General features: G+C 38.3%; 1 protein-coding gene across 4 annotated transcripts in view; it reads left to right on the top strand.

The window, feature by feature from the left end:
- The first annotated feature begins 9607 nt into the window (after window positions 1-9607).
- The window catches only part of LOC129019686 (zinc finger protein 780A), an 18209-nt gene continuing 4452 nt past the window's right edge, over window positions 9608-23364 (top strand). Inside the window, exons 1-5 of one of the 4 annotated variants that reach the window (XM_054462744.2) lie at window positions 9621-9642; window positions 10309-10379; window positions 15719-15772; window positions 17283-17409; window positions 19601-19699. In XM_054462744.2, coding sequence (XP_054318719.1) covers window positions 15764-15772; window positions 17283-17409; window positions 19601-19699 — 235 coding nt within the window. In that variant the 5' untranslated portion in view covers window positions 9621-9642; window positions 10309-10379; window positions 15719-15763. The other 3 variants (XM_063657708.1, XM_054462747.2, XM_054462745.2) reach the window with 3 other exon arrangements.

Genomic DNA, 23364 nt, shown 5'->3' with positions numbered 1-23364 from the left:
ATCCCTGAGGAATCACCACACTGACTTCCACAATGGTTGAACTAGTTTACCGTCCCACCAACAGTGTAAAAGTGTTCCTATTTCTCCACATCCTCTCCAGCACCTGTTGTTTCCTGACTTTTTAATGATCGCCATTCTAACTGGTGTGAGATGGTATCTCATTGTGGTTTTGATTTGCATTTCTCTGATGGCCAGTGATGATGAGCATTTTTTCATGTGTATGTCTTCTTTTGAGAAGTGTCTGTTCATATCCTTCGCCCACTTTTTGATGGGGTTGTTTGTTTTTTTCTTGTAAATTTGTTTGAGTTCATTGTAGATTCTGGATATTAGCCCTTTGTCAGATGAGTAGGTTGCAAAAATTTTCTCCCATTTTGTAGGTTGCCTGTTCACTCTGATGGTAGTTTCTTTTGCTGTGCAGAAGCTCTTTAGTTTAATTAGATCCCATTTGTCAATTTTGGCTTTTGTTGCCATTGCTTTTGGTGTTTTAGACATGAAGTCCTTGCCCATGCCTATGTCCTGAATGGTATTGCCTAGGTTTTCTTCTAGGGTTTTTATGGTTTTAGGTCTAACATGTAAGTCTTTAATCCATCTTGAATTAATTTTTGTATAAGGTGTAAGGAAGGGATCCAGTTTCAGCTTTCTACATATGGCTAGCCAGTTTTCCCAGCACCATTTATTAAATAGGGAATCCTTTCCCCATTGCTTGTTTTTGTCAGGTTTGTCAAAGATCAGATGGTTGTAGTATGTGGCATTATTTCTGAGGGCTTATAATGTCTACAGAGTCTGTATTCAGACCTCATTTATCATTTCTGATATTAGTAATTCCTTCTATCCCTCCCTCTCTCCCTCCCTTTCTTCCTTCCTTTTCCTCTCTCCCTCTTCCACTCCTCTCTCTTTCATACATTTTGCTAGAGGTTTTTAAATTATATATATATTTTAAAAGAACCAAATTCTGATATTGCATGATCTATTGTATATTTGTTTTATATTTTACTGACTTCTGCTTTTATATGTGGTACTTCCTTCTATACATTCTTTGGCTTGATTTGTTCTTTTTCTAGCTTCTTGTGATGGGAGTATCAGGTATTAGGGCAGTGCTAAACTCATAAGGTGAGTTTTGAAGCATTTCTTTCTCTTTAATTTTTTGGAAGAGTTTGAGAATAATTCATGTTAATTCTTTTTTAAATGTTTCATGGAATTCAGCTGTGAAGCCATCTGGTCCTGGGATTCCCTTTGTAGGTTTTTGATTGCTGATTTGATCTCCATACTTGTTATTAGTCTATTCAGGCTCTATTTCTTCATTATTCAGTCCTGGCAGATTATATGTTTCTAGAAATGTATCTATTTTTTCTGTTAGCCAGTTTGTTGGCATATAATTGTTTATAGTTGTCTCTTCTAATCCTTTTGTTTGTGGCATTTCTTGTAATGTCTACTCTTTTATTTGTGATTTTATTTTTTGAGTTTTCTCTCTTTTTTTTCCTTAGTCTAGCTAAAGATTTGTCAATTTTGACTTACAGAAGAGCCAACTCTGAATTTTATCAACCTTTTTTTGGTCATGAGTTCACTTATTTCTGCTCTGATCTTTAATGTTTGCTTCTTTATGCTAATTTTAGGTCCAGTTTTTTGTTTTTTTTTTTTCTCCCCATAGGCCTTGAGGTACATTGGTAGGTTATTTATTTGTGACATTTTTTTCTTTTTTTAAAATGTAAGCATTTATACTATAAACTTCCCTCTTATAAGCACTTTTGCTGCATCCAATAACTGCTGGTATGCTGTGTTTCCATTTGTATTTCTCTCTCCCTCCCCCCACCCCTCTCTCTCTCTTTCTCTATATATACATATATATATATATATATTTTGTTTGTTTGTTTTTGAGACAGCATCTTGCTCTGTCGCCTAGGCTGGAGTGTAGTGGTGCAGTGGCATGATCTTAGCTCACTGCAACATCCTCCTCCTGGGTTCAAGTGATTCTTGTGCCTCAGCCTCCCAAGTAGTTAGGACTAAAGGCATGCAACACCATGCCCGGCAAATTTTTGTATTTTTAGTAGAGACGAGGTTTCACCATGTTGGCTAGGCTAGTTTCAAACTCCTGGCCTCAAATGATCTAGCCACCTTGGCCTCCCAAACTGCTGGGATTACAGGCATAAGCCACCATGCCTGGCCATCTCAATATATATTCTGATTTCCCTTTTGATTTCTTCTTTGACCCACTGGTTGTTCAGTAGTGTATGAGTTTCCACATATTTGTACATTTTCCAATTTTCTTTCTGTTATTTCTAGTTTTATTTCATTGTCGTTGGAAAAGATACTTGACATGATTTCAATCTTCTTGAATTTGTTTAGACTTGTTTTGTGACCTAACGTGTGACCTATTCCAAAGAATGTTCTATGTGCACTTGAGAAGAATGTGTATTCTGCTGCTGTTAGATGAAATGTTCCATATATGTTTATTATGCCTAATTTGGTGTCTACTGTTGTTAAAGTCCCCTATTTTCTTATTGATTTTCTGTCTGTTTTATCTATCAACGGGTGAAAGTAGAGTATTGAAGTCCTCTACTATTATTGTATTGTTATCTCTTTCCCTTTTCCGTTCTCTTAACATTTGCTTCATATATTTGGGTGGTCCACTGTTGGGCACATATATATTTATAATTATTATATCTTCTTATTGAATTGACCCCTTTATAACTATACAATAACGTTTCTTTATGTATAAAGAAACTTTATGTGACAGTTTTTTGACTTAAAGTTTATTTAGTCTCATATAGGCATAGCTGCCCTTGTTCTCTGTTTTTTTCAATTTTAATTTAAAAATTTTAATAGACATGGGTGTTGCTATGTTGCCCAGGCTGACCTTGAACTCCTGAGCTCAAGCAATCCTCCCACATCAGACTCCTGAGTAGCTGAGACTACAGGAATATACCACTGCACCCATCAACCACTGGTGTCTTCTGGTTACCATTTGTATGAAATATCTTTTCCAATTCTTCACTTTCAGCCTATGTGTGTCCTTACAACTGAGTCTGTTGTAGGCAGAATATTATTGGATCTTGTTTTTTTTTTAAATCCATTCAATCACTGTATGTGTTTTGATTGGCAAATTTAATCCATTTGCATTTAAAGTAATTATTCACTACTACTGCCATTTGTTAATTGTTTTCTAACTATTTTGTAGTTCCTTTGTTCCACTTTTCTCCCTTGCTGTTTTCCTTTGTTATTTGATGATATTTTGTAGTGATATGCTTTGATTCCTTTCTCTTTGTCTTTTTTGGTATTTACTGTAGGTCTTTTTCTTTGTAGTTACTATAAAGATTACCTAAAACATCTTATAATTGTAGTAGCCTATTTTAAGCTGATAACAATTTAACTTCAACTGCATACAAAAATTCCACACTCTTTGGCCGGGTGCAGTGGCTCACGCCTGTAATCCCAGCATTTTGGGAGGCCGAGGCAGGCGGATCACGAGGTCAGGAGATCGAGACCATCCTGGCTAATGCGGCGAAACCCCGTCTCTACTAAAAATATAAAAAATTATCCGGGCGTGATGGTGGGCACCTGTGGTCCCAGCTACTTGGGAGGCTGAGGCAGGCAAATGGCATGAACCCAGGAGGCGGAGCTTGCAGTGAGCCGAGATTGCACCACTGCACAGCAGCCTGGGCATCAGAGCGAGACTGTCTCAAAAAAAAAAAAAAAATTCTACACTCTTTCTTCTCTCCTCATATTTTACATTATTGATGTCATAATTTGTACCTTTTTTTTTTCTGAGACAGAGTCTCACCCTGTCACCCAGGCTGGAGTGTAGTGGCATGATCTCAGCTCACTGCAATCTCTGTCTCCAGGGTTCAAGTGATTCTCCTGCCTTAGCCTCCTGAGTAGCTGGGACTACAGGCAAATGCCACCATGCCCGATTAATTTTTGTATTTTTAGTAGAGAAGGGATTTTACCATGTTGGCCAGGCTGGTCTTGAACTCTTGACCTCAAGTGATCTGCCCGACTCGGCCTTCCAAAGTATAATTTGTATCTTGTATATATCATGTACCCATAGGCAAATTGTTGTAGTTATAGTCATTTTTAATCCTTTTAGCTTTTTTTGTTTTGTTTTGTTTGGGACAGTCTCACTGTCACCCAGGCTAGGGTACACTGACATGAACATAGCTCACTGCAGCCTCAAACTCCTGGGCTCAAGTTATCCTCTTGCCTCAGCCTCCTGAGTAGTTAGGACTACAGCTCTGCACCACCATGCCCAGCTAAATTTTTTTAAATTAAAAAATTTTGTTTGTTTTGTAGAATTAAGGTCTCACTATGTTGCCCATGCTGGTCTCAACTCCTGGCCTCAAGCAATTCTCCCACATTGGCCTCTCAAAGTTTTGGAATTGCAGGTGTGAGCCACTGCACCTGGCCTGTCTTTTAACTTTTAAATGACCTGTCTTCAAGCTCATTAATTCTTTATTCTGCTGAAGTCTGCTGTTCAGGCATTCTATGGAATTTTTCAATCTGTTATTGTGTTCTTTAGTTCCAGAATTTTTGTTTGCAAAAATTTTCTGTTTTCTCTTTTTTAAACTTCTAATTTTGTTCCTATATCATTTTCCTGATTTTGTTTAGTGTTTGTCTGTATTCTCTTGTTTGCTCAGAGTTTCTTTAAAACAGTCATTTTGAATTCTTTGCCAGGCATTTTGTAGATGTTCATTTCTTTAGAGTTGGTTACTGATGGTTTATTTTGATTTGTGTTGGTGTCATGTTTCCTTAATTATTCATGATCTTTGTGAACTTGCTTTGGTGTTGAACATTTGAAGAAGTAGGCATCCCTTCTAGTCTTTACAGACTAGCTTTGGTATTGAAAGCCCTTCATCAGAGATATTGGGTGGGCTGTATAGAGAAGTTTGTGGGTGGGATTACTGCTGAAGTTATCAGACATGCTGGTCTGGTGCCAGGGTCAACAAATGGATAGGCCTGAGGACAGTGTCCATGGGAACCAGCCTGAAGTCTGGGTCCACAGAGGTTGACCTGGTGCTGGGGTGGTCTGGACATAGGCCCATAATATGCCTTGGTCCTGAGCTCATAGGGGTCACTCTGCTTCCAGGATCTGCTTGGGCAGGCATGGACCCTGGGTCCACTGGAGCATAGGGTCACAAGAACCAGCCTGGAGCTTGGGTCTGGTCTGGGGCACAGTTGGGTCTGGAGTCCACAGGGGTCAGTCTGAAGCTTGAGGCTGTGGGTGCTGTCCTAGGGATATGGAGGCCAGGACGGAGCCTGTGTTTTTAGGTGTGGTTCTAAAGCTTTGGTCTCTAGGAGCTGGTCTGGCACTGGGGTCTCTAGGAGCTGGCCAGGCACTTGGGGTCTCCTGGGCCAGGTCTGGATATTAGATGCGGTGGAGTGGGTTTGAACCCTGGGTTTGTTGAAGTGTAGGACCATGGGAGCCAGCTTAGAGACTGGAGCCACAGGGGCCAGGTAGGCTGACAGCCTGTATCCATGGGGGTTATCCTGGAGCTTGGATCTATGGGTGCCAGCTTTGTGCCTGGAGCTGAGGGTGCCATCTTGGAGTTTGGGTCAAGGGGGCCAGCTGGTCATTGGGTTTCAGTGGAGTAGTCCTGCTGCCAGGGTCCACAGCAAAGTTGGTGTTCACTTTATTCATCCTCTAACACGGAGGGTATCTCATCACACTATAATTTCTGGGCTTGGGAGAGTGATGGACTGGGTAATGCAAAACTGTCCTTCTTAGCCTCTTTAATGTATCTTTTCCTGTTTCTGTGCTACAGCAAGGTGCTCTATTCTCTTACTTGGATACTTTAGCTCTTGTGAAAGTTTGTTCATGAGTAAACAGATGTTTAAATTGATGTGAGGGCTAAGTGCTGGAAAGTCCCATTCTCCAATCTTGCTGACATCACTCCTATTAAGATTTTCTGTTTCTTCTTGAATCAGTGACAGTTTGTGTAAAGAATTGTTCCTCATCACACACTGGGGCCTGTCGGGGGTGGGGGACTAGAGGAGGGATAGCATTAGGAGAAATACCTAATGTAGATGACAGGTTGATAGGTGCAGCAAACCACCATGGCACGTGTATACCTATGTAACAAACCTGCACATTCTGCACATGTATCCCAGAACTTAAAGTATAATAATAAATAAATATTGCAAAAAATGAATTGTTCCTTTCCATTTAGTTTATTTTGTTGGCATACAATTGTTTATAATATTCTTCTATAATCATTTTCATTTCTGTAAGGTTAGTAATGTCTCCACTTTCACCTCTGACTTTAGTAATTTGAGTCTTTTCTATTTTCTTCTCAGTCAATCCAGCTAAGATTTTGCCACTTCTTTTGATCTTTTCAAAGAACCACTTTTAATTTTGTAATTTTTCTGTATTATTTTTCTATTCTCTATGTAACTCCACTCTTATTTTTATTATTTCCTTCCTTTCTTGTCTTTTATTATTATTATTTTTTTTGCTATTTTTCATGTTCTAATTCCTAAAGTTGTACAGTTAGGTTGTTGATTTGACATCTTTCTTCTTTTATATAGGCATGTAGAGCTATAAATTTTTCTCTTAGTAGTAAGTATATCATAAACTTTGGTAACGTGTTTTTATTTGTATTTATCTAAAATATTTTCTAAATTTTGGTATTCATTCTTTAATCCTTTGGTTGTTTAAGATTGTGTTGATTTGGCACAAGACAAAGATGTCTTCTCTTACCACTCCTGTTCAACATAGAAATTCAACTGAATTTCAGTTATCAGAACTTGCCAACATGAAGACAATGGGATTTAGTCCTACAAATTAAGAGAGAAACTGAATGAATTAAGTCATGAAATATCAGATGGCATACAGGATTTAATTTTGAAATTCTTCAATTTTACTTAGGAATTTCTTCAGCTATGGGAATAGTCTTTTGATGATGCTCCAATTTTTAACTGGATCAATTTGCAATTTGTGTCAGAATGGAGTGCAGTTAAGAAGCCTTATGTTACTGCAGCATCTAAATTTGGCTTAACATTCAAAGGAATCATAAATAGATATGTTTGCCTTGTAAAGATAATTATCAAAGAAATGTACCCTTCTTAGGGTACAAAAAAGAGATGGCAAAAAAAGAGATGTACCTTGAAGGCAAGATACATTAACCACTAGAATATGAACTGCAATCTAATTTTTCCATAGTCAATATTCACAATACTTGTGAGGATATCTTCCATTTCATTGGATATCTTCTGAGACTTCTGGTTACCTTAGTATATACAGAGTATATATCTCAATTTAAAAAGTATGGTGTTCAGAGAAGAGTCATTTGAAGGTAGCTATAATTTTGAGTTTATTGAACATAAAGTCCAACATTTAAGATTGCATAACATTTTATCAAAATTTAAAAATAATAGACCACATTGAAAGAAAATACTTAAAAAGAATGGTGATATTGGTTAGGAAATCGATTAAAGTTTCAGAATATACTTAAATACAATTATTCTCCTTCTCTTTATTCTAATGTTTAGTCAACATAAATAGCTTAAAAATTTTTTTCCTTACTACAAAATTGTTATTTTGCTTTAACATATATATGTTATTGTTTCACCCTTTAGGATATAACAGAATATTATAATTAATACGGGAATTTTTCAAACATTACATAATTTCAATTACCTTAGTATTCATACCTTTTCAAATTTGTACTACTTTGGACAATATATTATATACTCAGCTATTATTGATTCCTAATTTAATTCCATTTTTGTCAAAGAACATGCTTTGTATGACTTGAATCCTCTTACATTTATTGAGACTTGTTTTATGGCCCAGAATATGGCCTATACTGGTAAGTATCCCCTGTCCACATAGATGAATTTTGCGGTCATTGAGGAGAGTGTTCTCAAATATAAATGAGATCAAGTAAGTTGATATGTAGCTCAAATCTGCTATACTCTGTTACTTTTCTGTGTTTGTTCTATCAGTTACCAAGAGAGATATATTGAAATATCTGACTATAATTGTGGATCTGTCTCCTTTTCGATCTAACAGATTTTTCTTCCTATACTTAGAAGCTTTGCTTTTAGGAGCAAAATTTATGTTTGTTTTTTTCTACTCGATGAACTATCTCCTTTATCATTATTATGATATACCCTTCTTTATCCCTGGTAATAGTCTTTGTCCGGAGTCTACTTTGTTTTTAATAAAGCCACTCCAGCTTTCTTTTGACTAGTGTTAGGATGGTGTATATTTTTCCATCCTTTTACTCTTTACCTTTTAGTGCTTTTCATTTAACATATTACCTGTAGGTAGCACCCATTTGGGTCTGACTTTTTGTTTATTTATTTAATTATCTTTTTTTATTATACTTTAAGTTCTAGGGTACATGTGCACAAAGTGCAGGTTTGTTACATATGTATACATGTGCCATGTTGGTGTGCTGCACCCATTAACTCGTCATTTACATTAGGTATATCTTCTAATGCTATCCCTCCCCCCTCCCCCCACCCCACGACAGGCCCCGGTGTGTGATGTTCCCCACCCTGTGTCCAAGTGTTCTCATTGTTCAATTCTCACCTATGACTGAGAACATGTGGTGTTTGGTTTTCTGTCCTTGCGATAGTTTGCTCAGAATGATGGTTTCCAGCTTCATCCATGTCCCTACAAATGACATGAACTCATCCTTTTTTATGGCTGCATAGTATTCCATGGTGTATATGTGCCACATTTTCTTAATCCAGTCTATCATTGATGGACATTTGGGTCTGACTTTTTAAAAAATTCAATCTGACAATCTTTTTAAAGTGTTTAGACCATTTACATTTAATGTGATTATTGATATGGTTGAGTTAATCATCTTATTTGTTTTCTGTCACAATTCTGGAATGAAAAGACATTTTGCTCTTTATTATTCCATGTTTCCTCCTTATGTAGCATAGGAAACTAGAAAAATGATTTTGAAAGTTCAATATTGTTAGACTACAACAGTGAAATCAGGCTCTTCCTAGGAAAACAAGCCCTTTTTTGGATTTGTTTATACTATTTTAACAAAGTGTTAATTATTCATTCTTCAAGATAAGGCAAGTAATTCTCTGTGTATTTTTATCCGTTTCCATGTCGTCCAGAATCACGTTTTTCTCTCCAGATAACAGGAACATTGTCTCGAAGAATCCAGGACATTTGATTCTGAAATCTCCAATGTGAACCACACTTCCTCTCCTAGTATATAACCAACCAATTCTTTAGTTCAAGCTTTTCAAATTTATCCTAAGTCCCCTTCAAATAGCACAGAGAAGTGGAAGCCTATCGCTGGGGTCTGAGACAAAGGAGTTAAAGCACCTACATGTTGACATAATTTTACTTTAAATTCTTCTTTCTTCTTTAAAACTTCTGCTCCTTTGCATTCTCCATGGAGAGAAAAAGTAAATTGTACTGACGCTCCGAGAGGGAAACGCTCTTCTCAGATGGGGATCCTTGCCCATGGCAACAACCTGTGCACCCCGCGGGCTGGAACTCCCACGAATCTACTAGGCTCAGGCTCCCTTAGGGGTCAGCCCCCATAGTATGCTGGGATCAACCTGAACGGATCACAGCTCAAGGCTTCTGAGGCTTTTTCTGTTCAGGACTGTATTTCCCAGCGGCCACCGCGCCAGTCCACTTCCGGTCTCCGGGGTCGACGACATAGTGGGGTAAGGTCTTCACGTCTGAGGAAGAGATCGGTGGCTGCGGGAGATCTCTGCGGATTGGGGCTCGAGCCTGACTGACCCGACAGTGCGGGGGGGCTAGAGGGAGGCGCTCAGAGTAGGAACCCCGGGGTGCAGACGGGATCTGCCGGATCCCCAGGCGTGCGTGTGCGCGGGTATCAGAGGAGGGGGATTGTGAGATCATGAGTGACGGAGGGGACTGTGTGAATGTGTGCGTGAGGTTCTATGCACAGGCCCGGGAGGGCGTGTGGACGCAGCGCACTTTGCTGAGTGACACTGTGCCGGTGCCCCTAGGCTCCTGCTGCTTCCTCCCTCTTTCCGCTTCACAGCTGCGGGGACTGCAGCAGAGGAATGGCCCCAGTAGGGAGGTCAGATACTGAGCCGAGAATGAAGCTTCACACAAGAAAGCGCAGAAGTGCCCCCGAGTGTTCCCCAGGAGGGCAGCAACATGTTGAGAACCACAGCATCCTCAGAGCTCTGTCTCCAGAAACCAGCTCCAAACTGGTTGTACTGGTTGAATCGATTCCTCTTCCTTCCTTCCTATTTCGTGTGAAGTGAGGGAAATTGTGGCTATGGAGGGAGGGTGCTTTCAAACTTAGCCTGCGCTCCAAGAAATGCCTGGAGTCTCACGCTTGCCGTATCCTTCTCCAGTCGTATTATTATCCAAAAGAACGACCTGGAGGAGGATGAGAGCGTTACTGCTGCACACCTAAAAGTCAAGGGTGAGTTTGTGCTTTGTATTTGTTCAAGAAATGCGTTTTTGATTTTAGAATATTGAGATTCCCCTTAAATTTTCAGTGAATCTAGGGGGATATGCAAATTGATTCGTGCCCCCTCCTTCACCTTTCCACTTAATAGTCACAAAGCAATTTGGCAAATCGTTCACACCTTCCTGTGCGCTCTCTTTTTCGAAGCTGGTATAGAAATACACCTCCAGTAGTTAATATTAAAGCTCCATTTTAGACCCATATTTGGGAAGGAGATTAGTGTTGAGGTGGAATCACACACCAGACATCAGTTGGTCTTTACAGACCTCCTTTTCAAAACAGAGAAGAATATAGATAGTTGGATGATCTCCATTGTCTGTGAGGCATTCGGTAGTGGAAAAGTGACCGCACAGAAATTGGTATCAACAAGAGCCAGGATTTTTCCAGGGAGTCCATGAGATGATATTTGTAATACTTGCCAGATCTCTCTGAGGTTTGGCAGCTCCAGTTGTGTTTTAGGGGTGTGTGTGTGTGTGTGTGTGTGTGTGTGTGGACTGTGAGAGGCAGTACACTGTTGTGGTTAAGAATAGGGGAGTGGATCCAGAGTATCTGGGTTGGAATGTTGGTTCTGTCATTAGAATGAATTAATATCGTAAAGCCCCTTAGAGCAGTGCTAGGCATACAATAATGTTTAATATGTTTTAACTGTTGTTTTTTGTGTAGTCATTTTAAGTCATTCCCCTTGACTCTCTATAGAACAGGAGCATTGGGAATGTGTGATTCATTGCGACTGCTGCTTGTATATTAAGAAAATGAGTGAGGGGCTCAAATGATCTAGGACAGAAATTCTTTCTTTTTAGATCGACAGATATAATTGTATGTATTTATCATGTGCAACATGATGTTTTATGGTATTTATACATTGTGGAATGACTAAATCTAGCTAATTAACAATGCATTACCTCACATAGTTATCATTTTTGTGGTGAGAACACTTAATATCCACCCTCCTAGCATTTTTCAAGACTACAGAATATTGTTACTAATTGTAGATACTGTGTTGTGTAATAGATCTCTTGAACTTATTTCTCTTATCTTCCTGAAATTTTGTATCCTTTGACCAACATTTCCCCAGTCAACACTGCCCTCCTTCCTCCCTCACCCACATTACCCCAGATCTGTAAATACGATTCTACTCTCCACTTCTATGATATCAACTTTTAGATTCGGCTGAAGAGTGAGATCATGTGTCTTTCTGTGCTTGGCTTACTTCACTTAATATGATGTTCTCCAGGTTCATCCATGTTTTTGCAAATGACAGAATTTCCCGCTTTTTATGGCTAAATAGTATTCCCTTGTGTAAATATACCTGCATATATACCACATTTTCTTTATCCATTCGTTCATTGTTAGACACGTAGGTTGATGCCATATCTTAGCTATTGTGAATAGTGCTGCAATAAACATGGGTATGCTGATATCTCTTTGACATATGGATTTCATTTCCTTTGGAGATATATTCCCAGTAGTGGGATGGCTGGATCATACGGTAGTTCTATTTCTAATTTTTTGAGGAACCTCCATACTGTTTTCCATAATGGCTGTGCCCATTTACATTCTCACCCACAGTGTGTAAGCGTTCCCTTTTCTCTACATTCTTGCCAATACTTGTTAACATTTGTCTTTCCAGTAGCCACCCTAACAGGTATGAGCTAATATCTTACTGCGGGTTTAATTTTCATTTCCCTTATGATTAGTGATGTTGAGTATTTTTTCATAAACTGTTGGCCATTTATATGTCTTCTTTTGGGATGTGCCTGTTCAGGTCCTTTGCCTATCTTTTAACCAGGTTTTTTTTTTTTGCTGTTGTTTGACTTCTGCATACATTTTGGATCTTAATCTCTTATCATATATATGGTTGCAAATATTTTCTTTCATTCTACAAGATGTCTCTTCACTTTGTTGATTGTTTCCTTTTCTGTGCAGAAGCTTTTTAGCTTTATATAATTTCATTCATTCATTTTTGCTTTTGTTACCTGTGCTTTTGAGGTCATATCCCAAAAAAAAATCATTGCTCAGATCAGTTTCACAGAGCTTTCTTCCTATGTTTTCTTCTATTTGTTTCATAGTTTAGGATCTTACATTTAAGTCTTTAATCTGTTTAGAGTTGATTTTTGTATAATGGTTTGAGATAAGGGTCTAATTTCATTTTTCTGCATATGGATACCTACTTTTCACAACAGTATTTTTTGAAGAGTCTCTTTTCCCCATTGTGTGTTCTTGGTACCCTCCTCAAAACTTGGTTGGTTATAAATATATGGATTTATTCTGGGCCTCTCTATTCTGTTTCTTTAGTCTATGTGTCTGTTTCTATGTCAGTACCCTGCTGTTTCGGTTACTATAGCTTTGTAGTATATATTGAAGTCAGATAGTTTGATGCCTCCAACTTTGTTCCTTTTGCTCAAGATTGCTTTGGCTATTTGGGTCTTTTGTGGTTCTATACAAATTTTAGCATTTTTTGTTTTTTCCTATTTCTGTAAGGAATGTAGGACAGAAATTCTTAACCTGAGTTCCTGTGACTCCATTTATGGTCTCAGGGACCAAAAGCTCTTGAAGTAAAATATTGAAGTATTATAGAAATTTATAAATGTGGGTTTTAGGGGGAGAAATAGTGTATCATTTCATAAGATTATCAAAAAATTTATGTGACCCATGAGGTTTGCATCCATTGATCTAGATAGAACATTGGTTCTCAGCTGGGGTGATGTTTAGAAACTTTTGGTTTTCATGCTGTCGGGGAGGGTGCTACTTAGATCTAATGGATAGAGGTCAGGAATGCTGCTAAACATTGTGTTATGCACAGGATAGCTCTCCTCACTCTCCCAACTAAGAATTATCCAGCACAATATGTCAGTAGTGCCTAGGGTGAGAAACTGTAGTCTAGAATCAAAAGATTGTGATATCTGGAATGACATTGTAAATGATCTTGTATAAACATTGTAAATGATCTTGTATAAACTAAGTGTCCTATAATACAGAAATCATTAAGCTAATCATACTAGACTCAAGTGATAGAGTATTATGCAGGTAATAAAATGATGTCTATAAGGAATTATGAAAAGAAAAATATTTGACATATCATTAAGCAATATTCATGCTATGAACAATAATACTTAAGAAAATGTTACATAGGGCGGGCGCGGTGGCTCACACCTGAAATCCCAGCACTTTAGGAGGCTGAGACAGGCAGATCATTTGAGGTCAGGAGTTTGAGACCAGCCTTGCCAACATGGTGAAACCTTGTCTCTACTAAAAATACAAAAACTAGCCGGGGGTGGTGGCAGGTGCCTGTAATCCCAGCTACTCAGGAGGCTGAGGCAGGAGAATTGTTTGAACCTGGGAGGCTGAGGTTGCAGTGAGCCGAGATCAGGCCACAGCACTCCAGCCTGGGTGACAGAGTGAGACTCCACCCCTGCCCCCCAAAAAGAAATTGTTATGTTGTATATGAATCCCATATACTAAGATAGGGTTTTTGTATAAGAATTCTATAAGAATTCTATCTAAAGGCATTCTATAAGAATTATATCTAAAATAATATTTTAATTGGTTATTTGGTGAAGAAGGGAACCAAGCATGGTGGTGTATATTCCACAAATTTTCTCACATAGTTTGCAAATGCCGCTTATCTGCATTGTGTTCATTCAAAGAAGAATCTTGATAATGAGAATATCTAATTATATTGGTGAGATACAGCTAAAGGATATTAAAACTAGCTAATGTTATTTGTTATAGTCACTTTAACCTCTTTTGTTGAATCTCATGACAGGCTCAGGTTTTTTTCCTGATAACTCTGTTTTTATTTTTTACTTCAAAAGTAGAAGTAGATTATCATTAATGCATACAAGACACTGGTTGAGGACTTATAGACAATTTTTTCTAGAGATTGCTCCAACATACGTAGAAAAACATAGACATCTTAGTGTTGGTCAAGAATTGGAAAATAAAGGAAACAAACTCGTTAAGTAAAAACAACAGCTCATTAGAGTATCCTGATTTTCCCCCCAAGTTCAAAGGGAGATATCTAAATAAAAAGTGTCTTTCATCTAATTTGGAAAAGTTTCCTCATAGGAAAGAAATGTGTATGTACATTTGTATATGTCCATATATAGAGATGCATACACACACGTGTGTGTGTATATATATATTTATATATATGTGTGTGTGTGTGTGTGAATATAACTATATATATTCCAGGTTAATGCCTGGATGTAGTTACAGTTTTTTTTTTTTTTATATGAGGGCTCGCTCTGCTGCCAGGCTGGAGTGCAGTGGCGCGATCTCAGCTTACTGCAACCTCTGCCTCCTGGGTTCAAGCGATTTTTGTGCCTCAGCCTCCCGAGTAGCTGGGATTACTGGCATGCGCCACCACACCCAGCTAATTTTTGTATTTTTAGTAGAGACGAGGTATCACCATGTTGGCCAGGATGGTCTCGATCTCCTGACCTCGTGATCTGTCTGCCTTGGCCTCCCAAAGTGCTGGGATTACAGGTGTGAGCCACCGTGCCCGGCCGTGAAGTGCTCTTAAGCAAAAAGAAGAAAATTGGAGCTACAATACACAGAGGAGAACTCTTAACATGTATATAATTTTCTAAATTTTTTTCTATTAATGTCTGTTAGTCTTTTTATTAGTATTTCTATATACATATATTTTACAAATGTAATCATATTATCTATCCTGTTTTGTAACCTGATTTTTCTGTTAATCATATATCTTGAACATTTAATATTTACTTTGTATTCTATTAAGTGGATATTCTGAACTGTATTAACCAACTGGCTTTTGGTGAACTCAGAATGCTGAACACTGCCGGTGCAATTCTGTTTATATCCTTTCCAGTTCTCATGCCTTCCCCCACTGCACCCAATCCTGATTTCACAAAGAGGTTCTGGTTTGGATGATGTGATTCCTTCTCAGCTCTGAAAGGTGGGACTAGGGGAGGAGGATCTGCTAAGGGCAGGATCAGAGGTCCAGTCCTAGGCCAAGATAGGTATCCCAAGAATGGAGGACTGGCTGGAAGCCACAACTTCAAGGCAGAAATGCCTGTGCACGGCATTCATGCTTCTGCCGCAGGTTCCCTGGGATGCAGGCGAGGGCTTGGTTTCATCCCTTCTCTACCCGTTCACTGCCAGTTTATTTGTGAGAGAGTGTGTGTGGCGACAAGGGGAGTGATGGGAGGGGGTGGAAGTGTGCGTGTTAGCAGGAGTAGTTAAGAAATAGGAACGGAGGATAAAATAGTTATTTGCTTTTGAGACACAGCTTTAATTGTGGCCTTTTTGTTGTTGTTGTTTTCCAGGGGAGAAGCCTGAGGAAGATTGACCAGTTTTGTAATTCTAGAAACATGGTCCATGTAAGTTGGTATTTCTCTCTTTTCCTTGAAATATGGTGACTTTCAGGTTAGGTGATGGTTATTATTTAACCTGAAGCTTCTTACCTAGAATCCACAATCTTACACCCCAGTTTGTCCCTTTACAGTAAAGGTTGGTGACAAAAAAAAAAGGCACTGCTCTTCCTATTTGTACCTCTGTTTCCTACTGGCTTTGATGTTTTCTTTGAAAAAGTTATTCAGTCTGTGCTCTGTGCTCAGACCTTGGTCAGGAAGAATATTGGAACAGTGGAGGAATCAGTCCCCACAGGGAAACAGGGTCTTATGGGTTTGATAAGTTACAGATGATTGACCACACTTGGGAACACTTTGAAACTTTACAGACTAGAGCTTTCCAGGTAGCTAAGGTAGAATTCCATAGTGAGTGGCCTCAGTCTGCAAGTGTGACAAGGTGATCTGCTTTATGAGGCTTTTAGGGAAATGATCGGTGAGGACAGTGGGCAGTAACAAGGAGAAGATAATTCAGGGCATGAATGGTAGGTGATTACAGATTCTCTGGCTGGACGTGGTGGCTCACGCATGCAATCCCAGCACTTTGGGAGGCCGAGGTGGGTGGTGGATCACTTGAGGTCAGGAGTTTGAGACCAGCCTGGCCAACATGGTGAAACCCCATCTCTTCTAAAAAAAAAAAAAAAAAAAAAAAAGATTAGCCTGTTGTGGTGGTGCGCACCTGTAATCCCAGCTGCACAGGAGGCTGAGGCAGGAGAATCACTTGAACCTGGGAGGTGGAGGTTGCAGTGAGCCGCGATCGTGCCACTGCACTCCAGCCTGGGTAACAGAGTGAAACTCTGTCTCAGAAAAAAAATAAAAAATAAAAAATTCTCAGAATTGGGGAAATCCTTAGAGGCCCTGGCCATCCTCAATGTATAAATAAAAAAAATGAATAAATCTAATATGTCAGTTCTATTGACTTTCATGCAGCTTATAAAAATCATTTGTCATGACAAGAAAAAATACTTTTGCTATCATCTCATACCATAATGTGAACTTGAGGATTAAGAACATTCTTCAATTGTACGCCACCTTTTTTTTTTTTTTTTTTTTCTCTGAGACAGAGTCTTGCTCTGTGGCCCAGGCTGGAGTGCAGTGGCATGATCACAGTTCACTATAGCCTTGAACTCCTGGGCTCAAGCGATACTCCTACCTCAGCCTCTCGAGTAGCTGGGACTACAGGTATGTGATACCACACACAGTTACTTATTTAATTTTTGCAGAGACGGGATATCCTTATGTTACCCAGGCTGGTGTCAAATTTCTAGGCTCAAGCAATCCTCCTATCTCTGCCTCCCAGAGTGCTGGGACTATAGGCATGAGCCAGCATACTCAGCCAGCAGGAGGCTTCTTGAAGAATGTTCAGGCACTCTGTGAATTTCCATATTACTTTTTTCTTGCAGTACACTCCTTCACTTCCTCTCCTTTCATCTTGAAACAACTTTCTTCGATTTCACCATAATACATATGTTTGTGGTTTCAGGGATCAGTGACATTCAGGGATGTGGCCATTGACTTCTCTCAGGAGGAGTGGGAGTGCCTGCAGCCTGATCAGAGGACCTTGTACAGGGATGTGATGTTGGAGAACTACAGCCACCTGATCTCACTGGGTAAGGTCATTGGTTCCAGCTATTTTTATATGTTTTCTGGAATATCAGCTTTCTTCACCGTGAATTTTAGGGCTATCTTTTAAGAGGTGGCTGAATTCCTTCTTCTTGTTCCCAAAGGAATGGATTGAGATTTGTTGGGTTGAAAACAGGCACCTCCCTGGAGTCTCTGCATCTTGCCTACTCCACAGTGGCCTCCTCCGTTAACGCTGGTCCTCTCTGTAATTGCCTGTCTCTTCATGACCATGGGGCTGAATTTGAAATCTTGTACATTCATTGTAAGATATTGTCTAAGAACCAGGTTTCATATTATGTTTGATCTCAGAATTACTGTAGATTTTCTTTTTTTTATTTTTATTTTATTATTATTATACTTTAAGTTTTAGGGTACATGTGCACAATGTGCAGGTTTGTTACATATGTATACATGTGCCAGTTGGTGTGCTGCACCCATTGCCTCGTCATTTAGCATTAGGTGTATCTTCTAATGCTATCCCTCCCCCCTCCCCCCACCCCACAACAGTCCCCGGTGTGTGATGTTCCCCTTCCTGTGTCCATGTGTTCTCATTGTTCAATTCCCACCTATGAGTGAGAACATGCGGTGTTTGGTTTTTTGTCCTTGCAATAGTTTGCTGAGAATGGTGGTTTCCAGTTTCATCCATGTCCCTACAAAGGACATGAACTCATCATTTTTTATGGCTGCATAGTATTCCATGGTGTATATGTGCCACATTTTCTTAATCCAGTCTATTGTTGTTGGACATTTGGGTTGGTTCCAAGTCCTTGCTATTGTGAATAGTGCCGCTATAAACATACGTGTGCATGTGTCTTTATAGCAGCATGATTTCTAATCCTTTGGGTATATACCCAGTAATGGGATGGCTGGGTCAAATGGTATTTCTAGTTCTAGATCCCTGAGGAATCGCCACACTGACTTCCACAATGGTTGAACTAGTTTACAGTCCCACCAACAGTGTAAAAGTGTTCCTATTTCTCCACATCCTCTCCAGCACCTGTTGTTTCCTGACTTTTTAATGATCGCCATTCTAACTGGTGTGAGATGGTATCTCATTGTGGTTTTGATTTGCATTTCTCTGATGGCCAGTGATGATGAGCATTTTTTCATGTGTTTTTTGGCTGCATAAATGTCTTCTTCTGAGAAGTGTCTGTTCATATCCTTCGCCCACTTTTTGATGGGGTTGTTTGTTTTTTTCTTGTAAATTTGTTTGAGTTCATTGTAGATTCTGGATATTAGCCCCTTGTCAGATGAGTAGGTTGCAAAAATTTTCTCCCATTCTGTAGGTTGCCTGTTCACTCTGATGGTAGTTTCTGTTTGTTGGTTTGTTTTTGTTTTTCTAACCCACCTGTAAGGAGAAGAGTGTCTTGAATTTTTCTACCATAGAAACCTCTATGATCACTGGGAGGTTGAGGCTGCAGTAAGCTGTACCCATCACTGCACTCCAGCCTGGGCAATAGACCGAGACCCTGTCTCAAAACCAAAAACAAACAAACAAAAATGTCTGTTATTTACATATACTGATTGGGTTGACAGAAATTCATTTAACACTAAAGTGAATGCATTTCATTTCCTTTAACAAACATTCTGTTGTTTTGTAGTTGAAAGTTTCAGGCCATGGAGTTTATGTATTTTCATTGAGTGAATATACTGAGTGAGCTGTAAATGTCTAAGGATGCAAAATAAATGACAATAATAAACATAATAATTCTTGACTTTGTGCTACTGTGTATCAGGCAATGTTAGCAGTATTTTGCATATATATAACTTATTTTGTCTTAGTATCAATCCTATAAAATAGGTATTATATCATCCCTATTTTAAAATTGGGAAAACTGAAGGACAGAATTTAAGTGACTTACCTGAGGTCATACTGCTAGTGAGTAGCAGAGACAGGATTTGAATCTGCCAGTCTGGCTTGAAGTTTCCTGCTCTCAACCATTCAGTTATACCTCTTTTCGAGGGATAAGATTCTGAGTTTAAATGAAAGAAAGTCCTTTTCTAACATAGTTAGGAAAGAGTTCTCAACCTCTTTACTTACTCAACCTCTCACTCTTATCTGAAGTCTCTTCTCAATATTGTTTTGACTTGTAATTTATTGTAAGTTTAAGCAGGTCACAAAGATTTGAAAAAAAAAATTTGTATTAAAAAAATTCTACATGTGTCATTTCTTTTAAGCAGGAAGTTCCATTTCTAAACCAGATGTGATTACGTTACTAGAGCAAGAGAAAGAGCCCTGGATGGTTGTAAGGAAAGAAACAAGCAGACGGTATCCAGGTAAGTGAGGGTAAAGCAGGCGGGGGAAGCCATCATTGTCCCGGACATGTGCTCAGAAAGGAGTCATACCCTTGAGATGTGGTTTGAAAAGCTTTCTTCAATGACCCAAGTCCTGTTGGGTAAAAATGCCCAAGACCTGGGAAGGAGGTAAAGATTACAGCAGAAGCCATCACCAAGGAACTTCATCATTTACTAATCACCTAATTTCTGTTCTCTTATTTCCTTCCCCTTTTAGTGGAGTAAGTTCCCTCTTTTTTTCCCAGTGTAAACTTTTTTTTTTTTTTTAAGGTGGAATCTTGCTGTGTCCTGCAGTGTGGAGTGCAGTAATGTGATCTTGGCTCACTGCAACCTCTGTCTCTTGGGTTCAAGCAATTCTCATGCCTCAGCTTCCCAAGTAGCTGGGATGATGGGTGCCCACCTCCACACCTGGCTAATTTTTGTATTTTTAGTAGAAATGGGGTTTCACCATGTTGGCCAGGTTGTTCCTGAACTCCTGACCTCAGGTGATCTGCCTGCCTCAGCCTCCCAAAGCTCTGGGATTACAGGTGTGAGCCATCGTGCCCAGCCCATTTGCCAACTTTTTAATTGGATTTTTTTTTTTTGCTGTTATTTGAGTCTCTTGTCAGAGAAATAGTTTGCAAATAATTTCTCTCATTTAATTTTGTCTATTCCCTCTGACGATAGTTTCCTTTGCTCTGCAGAAGCGTTTAGTTTAATATAGTCCCATTTGTCTATTTTTGTTTTTGCTGCCTATGCTTTTGCAGTGTTAACCAGAAAATTTTTGCCTAGGTCAATGTCCTGAAGTACTTCCTTTATGTTTTCTTTTAGTTGTTTTATAGTTTTGAGTCTTACATTTAAGTCTTTAATCCATTTCCAGTTGATTTTTGTATACGGTGAGAAATAGGGTCTGGTTTCATTCTATCACATATGGATATCCAGTTTTCCAGCACCATTTATTTATTTATTTTTAGTTATTATTTTCCAACTTTTATTTTAGGTCCAAGGGGTACATAAGTGGGTTTGTTATATGGGTAAATTGCATGTTGTGGTGGGTTTGGTGTACAGATTATTTCACCACCCCGGTAATAAGCATAGTACCCAATAGGTAGTTTTTGGATCTTCGTCCTCCCACCCTCTACTCTCAAGTAGGCCCTAATGTCTGTTTTTCTGTTCTTTGTGTCCATGTGTACTTGGTGTTTAGCTCCCATTTATAAGTGAGAATATGTAGTATTTGGTTTTCTGTTCCTTAATTAATTTGCTTAGGATAATGGCATCCAGTGCCATCCATATTGCTACACATAATCTTGTTCTTTTTTTATGGTTGCATAGTATTCCTTGGTGTGTATGTACCCCATTTTCTTTATCCAGGTAGCCATTGATGGACACTTAGGTTGATTCCATGTCTTTGCTATTATGAATAGTGCTACAATAAACATAGGCATTCATGTGACTTTAGGTTAGAACTATTGTCTTTTTTTGTTTCTTCCTTGTCTGGTTTTGGTTTCATGGTATGCCAGCTTCATAGAAAGAGTTAAGGAGAATTCCCTTCTCTGAAATTTTTTGGAATAGTTTGAGGAGAATTGGTATATTAGTTCCTTGAGAGTTTGGTAGATAGAATTCAGCAGTGAAGCCATCAGTCCTGGAGTTTTCTTTTTTGGGCGACATTTTATTACTGATTCAATCTCATTACTCATTATTGACCTGTTCAGCTTTTCTATTTTGATGATCTTTTCTGTTTCTGTGGTGTTAGTGGTAATATCTCCTTTTTTATTTCTGATTTTACTTATTCTCTTGTTGGTTAGTCTAGCTAGTGGTTTATTAATTTTATTTATGTTTTTTAAAAAACAACTTTTCATTTCATTGATCTTTTGTATCATTTAGCCTGTATTTTATTTAGTTCTGCCCTGATTTCATTAGATTGTTTATTTGAAATCTTTCTACTTTTTCAATGTAAATGTTTATTGCCATCAACTTCGCTCTTAGCAGTGCTTTTGCTGTATCCCATAGGTTTTGGTATGTTGTATTCTGATTTTCATTTGTTTCAAGGAATTTTTTAATTTCCTCCTTAATTTCTTTCTTGACCCAGTGGTTATGTAGGAGCAGGTTGTTTAATTTTCATGTGTTGTACAGTTTCCAAAGTTCCTCTTGTTACTGATTTCTCGTTCTATTCCATGTCTGAGAAAAGACTTGATATAATTTTGGTTTTGAAGAATCTGTTAAGAATTGCATCTTAACATATGGTCTATCCTAGAGAATGTTCTGTGTGCTAATGAGAAAATGTGTATTCTATAGCTATTTGATGAAATGTTCAGTAAATGTCTGTTAGGCCTGTTTTGTCTAATGTGAAGTTTAAATCCAATGTTTCATGTTAATTTTCTATCTAGATGATCTGTGTAATTCAGAGTGGGGTGTTGAAATCCCCAACGATTATTGCACTGGAGTACATCTCTCTCCCTTTTGATCTAATAATATTCACCTTATATATCTGGGTGTTCTGGTGTTGGGATAATAGTATGTTTAGAATTGTTATATGCTCTTACTGAATTGATCCCTTTATCATTATACAGTGATCTTCTTTGTCTCTTTTTTGCTGCTTTTGACTTAAAATCTTTTTTGTCTGATATAAATATAGCTATTCCTGCTCACTTTTGGTTTCCATTTGCATGGAATGTCTTTTACCATTCCTTTACTTTCAATCCATATGTGTCTTTACCAGTGAGATGAGTCTGTTGGCAGCATATAATTGGGTCACTTTTTAAAAAATCCATTCCATCTATATCTTTTAGATGAAAAGTTTAATCCATTTAGATTCAATGTGATTACTGATATGTGAGGGCTTATTCTTGTCATTTTATTAATTGATTTCTAGTTGATTTGTGTATCCTTTATTCCTTTCTTTCTCTTTTATTTTTTATCATTGTGGTTTGGTTGTTTTCTATAGGGGTAACATTTGAGTTCTTTCTGCTTATTTGTGTGTTTGCTGTGTCAGTGGGTTTTATAATTTTGTGTGTTTTCACAATGGTAGATATTCTTTCACTTCTAGGTGTAGGACTCTTAAGCTTATCTTGTGGAGCTGGTCTGCCCTCAGCTTTTGTCTGGGAAAGATTATTTCTTCTTCATTTATGTTTTATAATTTGCTGAGGATAGTATCCTTGACTGGCAAGTTTTTTCTTTCAATACTTTGAATATATCATTTCATTCTCTCTCCTTTCTTTCTGTTGAGAAATCTGCTGTTCGGCTGATGAGAGTTCCCTTGTAAGTGACTAGATGCTTTTCTCTTGCTGTTTTTAGTATTCTCTCTTTGTCTTTGACTTTTGTGTTTTGACCATAATGTGCCATGGAGAAGACCTTTTTGTGTCGTTATCTATTTGGGTATCTCTGAGCTTCCTGTATCTGGATGTCTACATCTCTTGCTAGAATTTTATATATTCTATATATATAATATATAATAACAGTTTTCAGCTGTTATTTCATTAAATAGATTTTCTTTCCTTTATTTTTTCTCTTCATCTCTGGGACCTCAAAATTTCAAATATTTGGTTGTTTTATGATGTCCCATATAGGGTCTTTGTTTCTTCTTCTTTTTTTGTTTTTCTATTTTTGTCTGACTGGGTTATTTCAAAAGAATTGGCTTTATGTTCTGAGATTCTTCTACTTGATCTAGT

The sequence above is a fragment of the Pongo pygmaeus genome, chromosome 20 (assembly GCF_028885625.2).
Source record: "Pongo pygmaeus isolate AG05252 chromosome 20, NHGRI_mPonPyg2-v2.0_pri, whole genome shotgun sequence".
NCBI classification, from domain to species: Eukaryota; Metazoa; Chordata; class Mammalia; order Primates; family Hominidae; genus Pongo; species Pongo pygmaeus.
The sequence above is the reverse complement of the archived record's forward strand: the minus strand, read 5'-3'. Positions and strand labels throughout refer to the sequence as shown.